The sequence below is a fragment of the Oratosquilla oratoria genome, chromosome 17 (assembly GCF_046742065.1).
Source record: "Oratosquilla oratoria isolate Oo_2021 chromosome 17, ASM4674206v1, whole genome shotgun sequence".
In the NCBI taxonomy this organism is placed as follows: Eukaryota; Metazoa; Arthropoda; class Malacostraca; order Stomatopoda; family Squillidae; genus Oratosquilla; species Oratosquilla oratoria.
Window position 1 is genome coordinate 43137550 of NC_134793.1, and position 16510 is coordinate 43154059.

Sequence of the window (16510 nt, forward strand, 5' to 3'; positions counted from 1 at the left end):
ACATCTTAATATTCTTTACACTATATTTATAATTGGTATATTCTAAGAAAGTTCTTCATTTAAAAAAGGACTAGTGGGGAGGGGGGGGGGAAGGATGACCTACAATAGTGCCATTAAAATCAGTGCATTTAACAATTTAACACATATTGCAAGTTTTGTAATTAACTATGTACATAATACCTGGAACAAAGTATGCACAGAACTCATGAATCCACTACACTTTATGAATAATTTGTTACTTGTTTCTGAAGACTTCTCCATAATTCAGTGGATGTTACCAAAATGAGCAAAAATACCTTCATGTGCAACACATTAATGCCAACAAATATAAATCATACATTAAATGCCATAATTTGCATTGTTTATATACATACCATGATTTGGTAGAATATATATTATAAACAGAAGGCTCAATTACAAAAAAAGATCATTATCCTCTGAAAATTACATCAAACACTTGACTGAATAAATTAAAGAAGTATAAATCTGAAGACATTTATTCATGTGAGGATCTATATATCAAGAATCTTTCCTGTATCTGATAAACCTATTACTTTAATATCACCCTGTCTTGCAGTTTCTTTTCTCTATTAAAACATGTTACACCACTTCTCTGTACATTCATACAGTATATAGCCTTAATTCACAGATGTTATGTTAAAACCTCTTATGTTCATTAATTCATTTGGTGCTCCACTATGAATTTTAAATGTCCAACTGTTAGTACAGTATTATTAGGCACCTTATTTGCACACACAAAAAAGCATAATGTTGTAACATTTCTTACATGTTCTAATATCCATAAGCCAAACTTAAACTGTCTGGGTTTGCCATAACAAAAAATCCTCAGTTGTCAAAAAGGCTCCTCATTTCCTCCATACTTTGGCATATCAGATCTGCAAACCTGACAGAGTCTGTTTTAGAAGAAGAACGCTTGGATGACACATGGAAGAAGATGTTATACTCATTGGGTAACATGTAGGAAACTCCATAGCCATCATCAGACACAGGACCAAACCCACCACCTGGAGAGCACTGTAAAGAGGTCATATATCATTACTGACTTTTTATAATGAAAATATGAAAAAATAAAATAAATAAATAAAATAAATAATAATAATAATAATAATAACAATAATACATAGACAAAGGACTTTTCCCCCCTTACAAAGGAGGTAGCTAAAGTCAAAGGCATAAATCCACTCCCACCCAATTCATCCCCACATGCTCCATTCCCATCCACAACCCCTCCCTCCCTCTTGTCTTGGCTCCTCATGGATGATGGGTCATCCTTGCATCTCGCCCACTGCCCTCGGTCAGAAGCAATACAGCAAGGCTACTTCATTTCATCAGTGACCCCCCTCTCCATCTCCTCATGCAGAAAAAAAGAAGATGGGTAGATATCCCTTATGGCTGCATCAAAATATCATTCACACATACTTCCTCACCCCCCATCCCCCAGCCATTCCTTTCCATGCATCACAGAATCATCCATACACAACCATTTTCCATTAATACCTATCTTGTCTTCTCTCTTCCTTACTCAACAGATATTCCCCTCTTTCCCAATGCCCCTTTTATCCCATCCATCCATTTCAACCCCAATTGCTCACTCATGTTCAATCCCTCAACCTCTGCCTTCCACACCTCTTTTACTAATTTTTCTTCACTCATTCTTTCTATGTATCCTAACCACCTCAATCCTATTTCATCAACAGAGAATATCTTAACAAAAACAGGGAAACTAGCAAACAGTGATCAATATAAATAGGTATGGATAAAAAGAGAAATGAATAAAGAGGAAAGACAGGATGAAAAAACAAAATGACTGGAAGCTAAGGAAAAAAACAAGAAAATAACAGAGTTAGACAAAGAGAAATTCTATTGGAGAGTAGTGGATATGAAAGTGAGGAAATGGTTCATAGCAGAGAAAAACGGAAGGGAAACAGAAAACATGATGGAAGTAGCAGAAAATTAAAAGTGTCTTACACAAATGTAGATGGCTTAATAACAGGCTTGAATGAACTGAATGATTACCTGATGGAAAAAGATCCGGACATAATGGGAATTGTAGAGACAAAATTGAAAGGTCCACTACCACCCAACAGTGTAGGACATGGTGCATATAATTATTGGATTAGAAACAGAGAGGAAAAACAAGGGGGTGAAGTTATGTTCCTGACTAAGAAGGATATAAATGTGAGGAATGTCACATATGGAAAGAATAGAGATGATTATGATGGAAGTGGAGGACAGGGATGGGAAGAGCAGGAAGTTTGTAGTAAATTATGTGCCTCCTAAAACGGCTTTGTGGGAAGAGAACACAAAAATATGTTAAAAGACACAAGGATAACACTAAATAAGATAATGGAAGATGGAGGAAGAATAGTTGTAATGGGTGACTTTAATTGTAAAGAAATCTGCTGGGAAGAGATGATAGTGAAGGGTGGAGATGACCTATGGGGAAATGTACTACTTGATATGATTATAAACATACAATGATGCAATGGATACAAGAGAATACTAGGTATAGAAATGAGCAAGAACCATTGAGACTGGACCTAATAATCACACCAGAACACGAAATAGTGAACAAGATTGAATATAAGACACCAATGTGTAAAAGTGACCACATATTGGTTGAACTGGAACTAAATGAGGAAAATACATGGAAAAAAACAAACAATATAGAAAGGGAAGATTGATGTATGGAAAAACAAATTTTTATAGAATAAGAGAATTCTTTCAAAAAGCAGACTGGGAAAGGATACACAAGGAGGAAACAACAGTAGAAGAGAAATGGAATATTTTGACAAAAATTTATAAAGGAGTGGAAAAGTATGTTCCAAGACAAAAACAAGAAAAAGGATATGTAAAGTGTTGGTACAACAAAAGATGTAGGGAGTTAAAAGACAAAAGGGATAAAGCTTGGATAAAATGGAAAAAAGACAAAAGACCTGAAAAATGGAAAATATATACTAGTTATAGAAATGAATATGTACAAGTGTGCAGAGAAGAAAAGAGAAAATACGAAAAAGATGTCATAGAAAAATGTAAAGATCAACCAAAACTATTTTACAGATTTGTAAACAACAAACTGAAAAACAAACAAGAATTAGAGAAACTACGACAAGGAGGAGTTGAATACACAGAGGAAATAGAAATGGCAGAAATTATGAACAAGCATTTTAAATTGGTGTTTACAAGGGAGAACATACAACCTAGAGATATCGAGTGGGAGGAGAAAGTCCCCCCTATGAAAGAGATAGAAGTAACAAGGAATGAAATAATGAATCATTTGAGTAATCTCGATGTCAGAAAATTGCATGGATCAGATGAAATGGCAAACTGGATTTTGAGAGAATGCAGGAATGAACTAACAGACAAAATACATAGTCTAATAAGCAGTTCATTGAAAGTAGGAAAAGTTCCAGAAGATTGGAAAAGAGCAAATATAGTGCCAATAGATAAAGGGGGAAACAAGGAAGACCCTACTAACTATAGACTGGTCTCTCTTACAAGTACGATAGCTAAAATTTGTGATAGAATGATCAAAATTAGATGGGTAAGGCATTTGGAAAAAAACAATGTACTATATCTGAGGCAATTTGGATTTAGACAAAAATGATCATGTGTCACAAACTTAATGTGTTTCTATTCAAGGCTAATAGATGTAATACAAGAAAGAGATGGATGGGCTGATTTTACATTTCTAGACCTCAAAAAAGCTTTTGATAAGGTGCCACATAAGAAATTGCTAAAGAAATTAGAAACTGCAGGAGGGATATAGGGCAAAATGCTGAAGTGGATGGAAAACTTCTTGCATGAAAGAAAAATGAGAGTGGTGATAAGAGACAAACACTCTAATTGGGATGAAGTGATTAGTGGAGTTCCACAAGGAACAGTTCTGGCCCCAATAATGTTTGCTATATATATTAATGATATGGATAAAGGAATTGAAAGTTATATGAGCTTCTTTGCGGACGATGCAAAATTGTTGAAAAAAGAGAACACTGTAGAAGATAGTGAGTCACTACAGAGTGATCTCAATAAAGTATGGGAATGGAGTAGGAACTGGGAGATGGAATTCAACATTAAAAAGTGTAGTATAATGGAATTTGGAAGAAGCAAAAAAAGAATAGTGGGATCATATAAATTGGGAGAGGAAGAAATTAAAAAAGTAGAAAATGAGAAGGACCTGGGAGTCATTATTATGAATAATATGTCCCCTGAGAAACATTTAAACAAAATTTTTGGACAAACTTATAATTTGATAAGAACAATCAAAGTGGCATTTACATACATGGATGAAGAAATGGTGAAGAAAATACTGGTCACTTTGGTATGACCAAGATTGGAGTATGCAGCGACGACGTGGTCTCCAAGTACAAAAAAATGTATAACAAAACTTGAAAGAATACAAAGAGCAATTACGAAATTGGCACCAACACTCTCAGAACTATCATATGAAGAAAGACTAGCAAAACTTGAGCTACAGACATTAGAGCAAAGAGAGGAGACTTGACAACTATCTATAGAATCATGAAAGACATAGAAACTATTGATAGAGAGGATCTAATAAAATGGGATAGTAGAGATACAAGAGGACATGGAAAGAAAATCAAGACAGTTATAGAAGAGACCTCAAAAAGAACAGCTTTCCCCATAAGGTAATAGGCATTTGGAACAAGTTAGATAAGAATGTGGTGTGTGCAAAAATGATACATGAATTTAAAAACAGTTTAGATAAAATGAGATATGAAGACGGGACACCACGAGCATACCTCCCTTTCCTGTAAAATACAACTAGGTACAACTAGGTAAATACACATGAACAGGTCCGAACACAAATCTGACTCAACAAATAAACCCAACACAGACAGCCACTCTGTGCAAAATTCAAATACACAGCACATGGCCACTCATCATTCCAGCAACTCAATCACAATAATAAGGGCTTTTTCCCCCTTACAAGGGAGGAGGCCAAAGTCAAAGGCATAAATCCACTCCCACCTATTTCATCCCCACATATTCCATTCCCATTCACCACCCCTCCTTCCCTCTTTTCTTGGCTCCTCCTGGGTGATGGATCCCTGCATCTCGCCCACTGCCCTAGATCAAAAGGAATGCAGCAAGACACAGCACATCCAAAGCAAGGCCACTTCTTTTAATAAGCGACCCCACCCCCTCTAAAACCTCATACTGAAAAAGAGAATTTGGGGAGATATCCCTTCAGGATGCATCAAAATATCATTCACACATACTTTTTCACCCCACACCTAACAACGCCCTTCCATGCATCACAGTATCATCCATACACAACCATTCTCCACTCACCCCACCCTCTACCTTCCCCCTTACCCCTTCAACAGACACTCCTTTCTTTCCCAATGCCCCCCTAACCCATCCATCCATCTCAGCCCCAGTCGCCCCTCCATCTCTACTTTCCACACCTCTTCTACTAATCTTTCTTTACTCATTCTTTCCATGTGTCCAAACCATCCCAATACTCTTTCATCAACACAGTCTTCTAACTCCCTTTTCATCCCCACTCTCCTCCCCAACCTCTACTCCATGCACCCCAGCAGCCCCCACCATATTTCTCAGGCATTTCATCTCATGACTGACAGATATTACTCTTCCATATGAGAGCTCAGAGCTCATATATGGCCCAATCTATGGGTAATACTGTGACATTACACACATACACACCCAACTCCTTGCACACCAGATTTGAAGTGCCAGCTTGTAGTGTAGAGATGCTGAAATTTTGTCAGCCCTGGGTAAGACTCAAACTCAGATTGCTGAATTAGCAGTTGAGAGCAGTACCACAGCACCATCAAGCTATATCTATATGATCCATTCAACCTACCTAAGCATGAATAATCACCAGAGTAGCATCCCCATAAAGTATGGGACTCTTCCCCAGTTCAAGAACATAACCTATCTCAATTACTAATGTTTATTATGGGATATGCAACCTGTGTAGGAATGTAACCCTCATGTTCCTCCATAGTTGTCAATACAACAGTCTTGATCCAAACATCATGTTCCAAAGAAATTAAGAATGTAAAGTGGCTTTCTTCTATTAACAAAAATTGGTTCCAAGTTTCACATGACTTACCATTTTCCTGAAAGGTTCCAAATTGATGTCTGGAATGTTGGCTTGGATCTGCTGCTGTGGCTGCTGTGAGGTTGACAGTGTCCATGGTCTTCGAATCACCGAATCAAGGAACTTGTTTTCCTAAGAAGAGATATAACCCAAAATAAGTAATGTATTGAAAAGAATTATAGAAATGAAATAAATGAAAACAGAGCTGATTTACTATGGTTGTGTCACATGTTGAAGTTTGTCTTTGTGAAAATTAAAGACACTCACATATCCCAAGCCTTTAGACACAACATAAAGAGCAAAGAGATGCCGGTCTATTCCCTTCCCACTCATGGCATCACGGTAAAGCTTCTGGTGTCTGTTGCCAGCAAATCGCAGCATCTCAATGAGCTCCTCCTTACTCTTCTTACCACTCTCCATTGCCCTGAAGAAAATATACATTTTTTCTGTTTTTTATTTATGAAATTTATTAATCAAAAAATGTTAATCCTTTAATACAACATTATCTTTATTATTTATATCTGATATTATTGTGAGTTTACAAGCATATCAATCATTCAATTAATCAACCATTTTGAGTCTACTGCTGAACAAAGTTCTCTTTCAAAGCATTCCATGAACCATATGACTGCATCAACCTCTGCCGTGTCATTCTTACAAACTTCTCTATTTCATCTCTTCACTTTCTCTCTGGTCTTCCTCTTCTACAGCATCCATTCAATAACACATTTATTAAATTATCCATCATTCATGTTAACTTTTTACCAACTCAATTTCCTCTCTTTTACCACATCAACATATTTCAGTCTGCCTTCTTGACCAACTTGTCCTCTTCCTGTTCTTCAGTATCATCCACAGCATTGATATCTCTGTTCTTCTCTGTGCACTTCTGAGCTTCACCTTCACCACTTTCATAAATTTCCACATCTTACATGCACAGATGATAGTTGGCACTATACAGGGTGCGAGTGTTATTTGAGGACATATTGTTTTAGGTTCACTACACACCTAAATCATTTATAATATTATTTTTTTTATTCTAGATAACCCAGTCAGAGGAAGATGTTAACCCAAAAAATAAAAAAAAATGCAGTCATTGTTGCTTTAGCTGCAAAACATGGTGATTTAAAAATCAGTAACTTTTACATGTTGCCAGACCATTTGTTCATAAGGTTTGGTTGGAGCTACAGGGATGTGATGGCAATATTTCCCCTGTAGCAAAATGAAAAAGGCATTCACAGCACTCTGATACTATGAGAACACCAGAATTTATACAGAATGTTCAAAACATCATCGATGAGAACCCCGAAAGATCAATGAGGTCCATCGCCAAAGAACTCCAGGTATCAGAGTGGACTATCAGAACCGTAGTACATCAGGATATTCGATATAAGTCATATGTAATGAGGAAAGGCCAATTCATATCAGCAAAGACACAGGAAAACCGTCTCATACGTTCAAAACGGTTGCTGAACAAAGTGAAAAATCCCCACGAACATGGCATGCTTTGGTTTTTCTCTGATGAAAAAAACTTTGAGCAAAGATCAGAAAACAAACAGATGGAATGACAGGTGGCTATGTGCATCTCCTTCTGAAGTACCCAGGGTGATGCACACCAAATATCTGGCTACTGTGATGGTTTTAGGAGTTGTGAGCAGTGAAGGTCATGTCAAGCCACCTCACATTTTCCCACAAGGTCTTAAGGTCAATGCTGCTGGACACATTAATGTTCTTAAAATGGTTGTTAAGCCCTGGATAAATAAAGTATGCAATGGAAGGCCATATGTCTTTCAACAAGACTGCACCTTTTCACAAAGCCATTGTAACCCAGGATTGGTTATCAGAGAATTTTTACAATCATGTGACCCCCAACATGTGACCCCCTAACTCGCCAGATTTAAATCCTATGGACTATTACGTGTGGATCGTCATTGAAAGGTAGACTAATCAACATCCTCATAGTACCACAGTCCAAAATTAATAGGGACCACTTAATTGCAGCTTGTGGACGGTTTCGAGCCTGAATAGAAGCAGTCATTGAAGCCAAAGGTGGTTTCATAGAATAATTCGATAAAGAAGTATCATGAAGGATATTTTTGTCAATTTGAAATAAATATATACATTGTTTGCTAAGATATTGCTGTTTATTCAACATACTAAAAATGTCCTCAAATAGCATTCGCACCCTGTATATAGTTGTAAACTTTGTGTTTCAGACATATATACATGTATAAGTATATATATGTATGTATTTGTATGTATATATATATATATATATATATATATATATATATATATATATATATATATATATATATATATATATATATATATATAAACACACACACATACTGTTCTTATATTTACCAAATATTTTCTAACCAATTGTGATATGCCTTTTTATTCCATTTTCAGGATCTTTAGTTTTAGCATCTGGACTAATTATACTCTTCAACTTCTTCAAGGCTTTTATCAAAGATTATCACTGCTCTATTTAGAACTTTTGAGTTGAAAATTATTTTATTTCTATTGATATTTATCTTCAAACCTACTCTGAGACTTTCTTTGTTTAGATCTCTCAGTAATCTTGTGAGTATAATGCTGCTTCTGAAATGACAATAATGTTATTTGCAAATCTGAGGTGATTAAATTATTCCCCATTAATCTTCAAACCTTTTCTTTCCTATTCATTCCCCCTAGATATTCACTTGCTTCCTTCACTCTACAGTTTACCTCCACCCAAACTCCTCCATTCCCTGCTAAATGTGACTCTAAACATTTATACTATTTCCTCCAGCTTCTCTCTCCTAATCTCCAAACCACCTCTACCATTTCCCCTTGTATATTTCAATATCTTACTTTTACCCACATTTACTTTCAGCTTTTTCACTTCATATACCCTCCCAAACTCTGCCACAAGCTGCCTTAGACACTCCAGTACCCGAAACAACTATTCCACCTCCTACTTCCCTCCACTCTTACTTACCATCTCCCCACCTGTCACCTTCCATTCACCTCTTGCACTACCCTGTCTATGCACAAGTTGAAAAATCATAGTGATATTATACAACCCTGGCACAGATCTTAAAATGCAGACTCTCTCCATTTCCCACCCTAACACAATATCTACTACTCAGGTAAAAATTGTTGAGCCCTCAACAGCCTTCACTCTATCCCATATATCTGCAACACATCTAATAATGCTTTCTAGTTAACCCCTGTCATATGCCTTCTCCAGATCCATGAAAGCCCAAAAGACACAAACACACAGACAGACAGACATACAAACACTGATAAGGCCAAAACTGGAATATGCAGCACTGATATGGCCACCCAGTACAAAAAAGAATATAAGAAAATTAGAAAGAGTACAAAGAGCAACGACAAAGATGGCCCCAACACTTTCAAACCTGACATATGAACAACACATACAAAACGCACAACATCAACATATTACAACACAACATTGACGGTATTAACACGAAAAAACATGAACTTGAACACTTTCTTAAACAACACAACATACACATTGCGATTTTACAAGAAACAAAACTAAGACACTCACACAAAACACCATCATTTCATAATTACACCACCATCAGACAAGACCGGACAGACGGCTATGGCGGTGGACTCATCACCCTGATCCACCACTCCATCTGTTTTGTGGACACAAGTGCCACAACCAAAATTCTCCTCCCTACCACAGATAACACAACAGAAATCCAATCCATTCGAATCCGCACAGGCAACAAATCAACACTGACAATAGTTAACATGTACATTCCCCCCCAATCTAACGACAACAACAACAACTTCTGATTGAGACTAATAGAAATAATACAAGAAAGGGATGCATGGGCAGACTGTACCTTTCTAGACCTACAAAAAGCATTTAATAAGGTACCACACAAAAAGCTAATGAGAAAAATAGAATCAACAGGTAGCATCAGAGGAAAATTATTGGAATGGATGGAAGATTTCCTGGCTGGGAGAAAAATGAGGGTAGTAGAGACAAATACTCGAATTGGGAAGAAATGATAAGTGGTGTCCCACAAGGTTTGGTACTGGCTCCAATCATGTTTGCCATATATATAAATGATGACCCATCATCCAGGAGGTGCCAAGATAAGAGGGAGGGTAGAGGTGTTGGGGAGGGGAGTGTATTAGGGATGGAATGGGTGGGAATGGTTTTTATGCCTTTGTTTTTTGGCTACCTCCCTTGTAAGGGGGAAAAAGCCTTTGGTATATGTATGTATAAATGACATGGATGAAGGAGTAGAGTGTTACATGAATTTCTTCGCAGATGACGCAAAAATACTAAAGAAAGTAAGAACTGAGAAGGATTGTGAATCATTACAGTTAGACCTGGACAAAATCTGGAAATGGACTCAAAAGTGGGAAGTGAACTTCAATATCAAGAAGTGTAGTATAATGTAGTTTGGAAAAAGCAAAAATACTTGTAGAATATCAAGATATTATAAAATTGTTGAAGAAGTCAAAAAAATTAACTTGGAAAGAGACCTTGGAGTAATAATCAGCAAAGACATGACACCGGACAAACATATCAATAAAATAGTCAGAGAAACCTTCAACCTATTAAGGTCAATGAAAGTGGCATTAGACTACTTGGATGAGGAAATGATTAAAAAAATATTAGTTATAGTGTTAAGATCAAAACTGGAATACGCAGCAACACTATGGACACCCAGTACTAAAAAGAATATAAAGAAATCAGAAAGAATACAAAGAGCAACAACAAAGTTGGCACCAACTCTCTCCAAATTAACATACGAACAAAGATTGTCTAAATTGGAATTACCAACTCTGGAACAAAGAAGAGAAAGAGATCTGCTGACTATTTATAGAATCATGAAAGGAATGGAAATCCTAGATAGGAATGATTCATTAAAATGGGGCTATGGAAAAACAAGAGGACACGAAAAAAAACTCAAAAAGAATAACTTTAGAAGAGATATGAAAAAAATAGCTTCCCACATAGAGTACTGGATACCTGGAATAATTTAGATAAAGGAACAGTGTGTGCAAACACTAATCAAGATTTAAAGAAAAAACTTGATGCTGAAAGATACAAAGATGGGTTACCACGAGCATAGCTCCCTTCCCGTATAATACAACTAGGTAAATACACACACACACACATACCAAGGGCCTATTGCCCCTTGTAAGGAAGGTAGCCAGCCAAGTCATGCACCCACCCCCCACCCACTCCACTTCTATCCACCACCCATTTGTTACTTTCATCTTTGCTCTTCGTAGATGAAGGGTCATCCTTGTCTCCTGCCCACTGCCTGAGTCTAAAGTAATGCAGCAATATATATACATATATGTATTAAATATGCCTTGAACTTACTTAACAAATGCAGCTGTCGCATTAGTGCAGGACCGCACAGTTTCTGTGCGTCCATTCTGGTACAGTCGTGTAGCTGAAGCTTCATAGGTTTGGCAAAATCTGTCAATATGTAGACTTTAATTGCATCACTATTATACATTAATACTTCGAAGTGAAATGTATGAATAATATTAAAAATTTTATGGTACTGAACTATCACAACGAGGAATATATTTTAATCCAACTTGAAATACTGACCTTCCAGCATCCTTGTAGTAGGCCAGTTGTAAAGCAATCTGGATAAAGGCATCAGGACTGACCTTGGCTTTCTTGATGGTACCTTTGCCAAACTGACTATGATTTCTGATTTCAAGATCTAAATCTTCATTTTGCTGTTGTTACATGCAAAGTAAAAAAAAAAAAAAATCCACTTCACTTCATCAGAAAAAGTGTTATTCAGATCAAATGGCTTATTAACTACAGGCACTAAAGTCCCTAGACACATACAATCAAAACAGATCATAGAAACATATAGTTACCTTGGAGACATGGGCCTCCTGCAAAAAAAATCTGTGGCAACAGGTCATTTGATTGACACCCACAATAAGAAATAGATAGCAAGCTTACATACATATACCAAAGGCTTTTTCCCCCTTACAAGGGAGGTAGTCAAAAAACAAAGGCATAAAAACCATCCCCGCCCATTCCATCCCCACATACTCCACTCCCATCCACCCTCTTCCCTCCCTCTTATCTTGGCTCCTCTTGGATGACGGGTCATCCCTGCATATCGTCCACTGCCCTGGGTCAGCAAGTTTTAGTTAGAAAACAGTGCAGAGTAGCCTAAATTTACCAAATATCAGCAACCAAAAGACTGTACTTTGGAACCCATCCCAGGAGCAATACTCTTACCTACAAATCTACAGCAATAAAGTGCTCACCTATGCAGATGACCTGATGTTTATCCAAGTAATCAAACTGTATTACATTTTATTGCCTTGGCTGAAAGCTTAATTTATTCCCTGATGATGTGGTTGGCAAAATTGTGTCTACCATCTTTTATACTAATTCTTTGTTATGACAGCTTGAGGCCATTAATTCTTATCCATTTAGTATTTATTACAAAAATATTTAAAATTTCTATGCTATCAATTCATCTTAAAATCTTAAAAGCATGTATTTGATGTTATTACTGCACATTTCTTTTTTAGAATCTTATCTTAGAAGTTTATATAGAATGTCCCTCTAGTATCTCATTTTTTTCTAAAGGAAGAATAGGTAAGTGGTTTTTATATGCTTTCTTACATTTTGTATGAGTTTTGTGGCTCACTGCTGTACACCAAAATCCTTTTCACCTTCCACTTTGTTTAAATTTTTCCAAATACCTTGTGGTTATCTATCTATATACCAAAGGTTTTTTTCCCCTTACAAGGGAGGTAGCCAGGTTAAAAGGGATATACCCACTCCCACCCATTCCACTCCCATCCACCAACCTTTCCTTCCTCTCATCTTAACTCCTCATGTATGACGGGTCATTCCCGTATCCGCCCACTGCCTTGGGTCAGAAGCAATGCAGCATGACACAGCACAACCACAGCAAGGCCACTTCACTTAACTTATAACTAAAAGTAAACACTTGTAGTTATCTACCTGTCTATCTATATAACAAGAGCTTTAGGTGATACTGTGATGCAAGGAAGGGAGGAGGAGAGAGGAGGGGGACAGAGGGGTTGGGAGTGGTTATGTGTGAATGATATTTTGACACAGCCCAAAAGGATTTCTCCCAGTCTTCTCTTTTTCTGCATGAGGAGACAGAGAGGGAAGGTTGCTGATTAAGTGAAGTGGCCTTGCTGTGGATGTACTGTCTTGCATTGCTTCTGACCCAGGGCAGTGGGCAGGATACAGAGATGACCCATCATCCATGAGGAGCTAAGAGAAGAGGGAGGAAAGGGTGGTGGATGGGAGGGGAATGGGTGGGAATGAAATGGGTGGGAGTAGGTATATGCCTTGTGACTTGGCTACCTCCCTTGTATATACATAGATTACTGTCACCTGTTGCAAAAGTGGGGCCATGCCAAGAGTGTACTACCTCATATTTGAAGTTCAATTACATTACTATTTTCTTAAAGTACACAAGTACTAGAATATTCTTTGTTTCAAACATGCTTCTAATGACTACACCTTATCCTACCTCCTGATTATGTTTAGTTGCTCTGTCAATTTCTTTCTCCAACTCATCAGTGATGTCCCACATGATCCTCCTTGGGTCTCGAAACTGTCCTTGTTTGAAGGACTTGGGTGGTGGCATAACTTGACCATTTTCAAGGTAACGTTTCTCTATAACTCTGGTGACCAAAATAAAAAATATATTAAGGGACACAAGAAAAAATATTTCCAAGAAAACTACAGCTACATCAATTAACCAATCAATCCATTGGCCCAGGTCACTCTTGCAGGTGACCCATGAGCCCCAAGACCCCAAACCATTGACACTGAAAAGCATCATATCACCTTTACAAGGAGATACGGCCCCAAGGGGGGTAGTATCTGGTCTCTGGATTAAGCCTAGAAACTATAATTACATGTCAGAAGACTTCAAATGAATATTTAAGCTGTCACTGCTCCATGTATGCATTTATGTATGTATATATCTATGTAGGTATGTTTGCACCATATATATGTACGTATATAAGAAATAGATTAACTTTCAGTGCCTATCTCCAATCCCTGATCCACTACCCTTGCATTTAACTCTTGCACCACCCCATCCATGTATAAGTTGAACAGCCAGGGTGACATAACACATCCCTGATGAAGTCCCACCTTTACCTCAAACCACTCACTCTCTCCATTTCTAATCCTGACACATGCTCTACTACTCTTGTAAAAACTCTTGACAGCTCCTAGAAGCTTTCCTCCTATCCCGTATATCTGCAAAACCTCCCACAGTGCCTTCCTGTCTACCCTGTCAAAAGCCTTTTCCAGATCCATAAAAGCCCAAAAAGCATCCTTACCTTTTCCTATAGCTTTCTCACATATCTGTCTTACCACTAAAGTCTGATCTACACAACCTCTACCTGTCCTAAATTCACACTGTTCCTTGCCAAATACTCCCTCTGTTTCTCTCCTAATCCTCTAAATCAAGATCCTCCCATAAGCCTTCCCAACTACACTTGACAAGCTAATCCCTCTGAAACTACTACACTCACACTTGTCCCCTTTTCCCTTGTAGAGTGGAACTATACAGGCACTCCTCCAGTCCTCCGGCACTCTACCCTCTCTCCAACAAATATTAAATAACCTCACCAGCCAGTCCACCATAACTGTACCTCCTTTTTTTAGACATTCTGCATGGCATCCATCCAGACCAGGTGCCTTACTTGCTCTCATCATCTTAACAACTGCCTTCACTTCATCCTTCCTTATTTCTCCTCCATTTTCCTCACTCATCACGGTCATTTTCTTAGCACTTCCCACTGCAACTATCTTTCCATCCCTATCCTCCTTCACATTTAACAACTCCCTAAAACACTCTGCCCACTTTCCCCTTACTGCCTTCTCTTCCATTATCATCTTTCCATCTGCACCTTTTACCTTTCCTTCTCTACTTGATTCATCTCCTCTTCCTCTCTTAATTTCTTTCCAAAACATCTTCTTATTACTTTCAAAATTTTCTGTCATACTCTTACCCCATTTCAAATATGCTCTCCTCTTTGCCTCCTTTACCTTGTGCTTTACTTCTCTTCTTTTTTCTTTGTACCTCTCATATGACTCCCTCCTCCTATTTTGTAACCAATCTGTGAAACCTCGCTTCTTCTCTTCTACAACCTTCTTTGTTTCCTCATCCCACCACTCACTACCCTTCCTTCTATTTCCTCCTGTCCTTCTTGTTCCACACACCATCTTTGCACACTTTGGGACCCCCTCCTTGAACCATCCCCATTCCTCCTCCACTCCTAGCTCTACTCTGTCTTTCACTCCCTCCCACTCCTCTCTCAGCTTCTTCTTGTACTCCTTCTCCTTTTCCTTTTCATTTAAAGAGTTCACTCTGTGCACCTGCCTACCTTTTGTCCCTTTCCTCTATCTCCATCTATCCTCCACTCTCAACTTACTTTCCACCAAAAAATTATCTGATATTCCCCCATTCTCTCCCCTTAACTCTTCCTATTATACTCCTATCTACCTCTACAACAAATGAGTACACTAATTAAGCAACTTCCATTAACCCAATTCACTTAATAAATATGTTCAATGAAATTTTTGAAAAACATCTAACCCACAAATTCACATCACAATCAGGGAAATGTAGGTAGGTATCCTGGATAACTCACTCCATGGTCATGGCATATTCCCATACATGTCCAATGGCAGGAGCATCAGCCATAGTGTGCTCTACATTGAGACCACACTGTCCGTCAGGGAAGACACACAAATTGAAGCATTTGTCATACCTGCAAATTCAAAGAAATCCAATATAATCAAATATAAACACAACTTCCATTTATGAAATATAAACACATAACAAAAGGCCTTTTCCCTCTTATAAAGAGGGGTAGCTCAATCAAAGCATACACGCATACATTTACCCAACACCCACCCTACACTTGTCCAAAAACCTACTCAATGTCACTCCTATCTTAGTGCCTTATGAATGAAAGCTCATCCTTGTCCCCTGCCGTTACACTCAGGTCAAAAGCAATGCATCAAGACACAGCACTTCTATGCTACAAAACCCCTTCATCCACTTACAGCACCTCTTCATTCACTCCTCTTTCGCCTCCTCTCTTCTTTGTTCAACAGACATTCCTCATACATTTAATAACAATTCACTCTGCCCTAGAGAATACAGGGTTACCCTGTCTCCAATGACACTCCTTCGGTCAAAAGCAATGCAGCAAGGCCCAATAGTGACCTGGTTTGCCCCCACCACTTCTCAGTATCGTATTCCATGTCCTCATACACCCAAAGTAAAATATAAAGTAGATGATATCTCTCCAAGCCATGTTATCCCTTCATTCATTCAAAACTTCCTCCCATTCACTTAT

At 37.9% G+C, this 16510-nt stretch overlaps 1 protein-coding gene across 1 annotated transcript in view; it reads right to left on the minus strand.

Annotated features, from left to right (window-relative positions):
* Nucleotides 1–16510, minus strand: part of LOC143034630 (carnitine O-palmitoyltransferase 1, liver isoform-like) — a 76737-nt gene that overhangs the window by 461 nt on the left and 59766 nt on the right. The window contains exons 12-18 of the mRNA XM_076200968.1: nucleotides 15797–15916; nucleotides 13657–13810; nucleotides 11724–11857; nucleotides 11487–11585; nucleotides 6380–6536; nucleotides 6125–6244; nucleotides 1–1035 (exon numbers count right to left, since the gene is read on the minus strand). The exon at nucleotides 1–1035 is cut by the window's left edge and continues 461 nt beyond it. Coding sequence (XP_076057083.1) covers nucleotides 847–1035; nucleotides 6125–6244; nucleotides 6380–6536; nucleotides 11487–11585; nucleotides 11724–11857; nucleotides 13657–13810; nucleotides 15797–15916 — 973 coding nt within the window. The 3' untranslated portion in view covers nucleotides 1–846. The remainder of the gene's footprint in view (nucleotides 1036–6124; nucleotides 6245–6379; nucleotides 6537–11486; nucleotides 11586–11723; nucleotides 11858–13656; nucleotides 13811–15796; nucleotides 15917–16510) is intronic.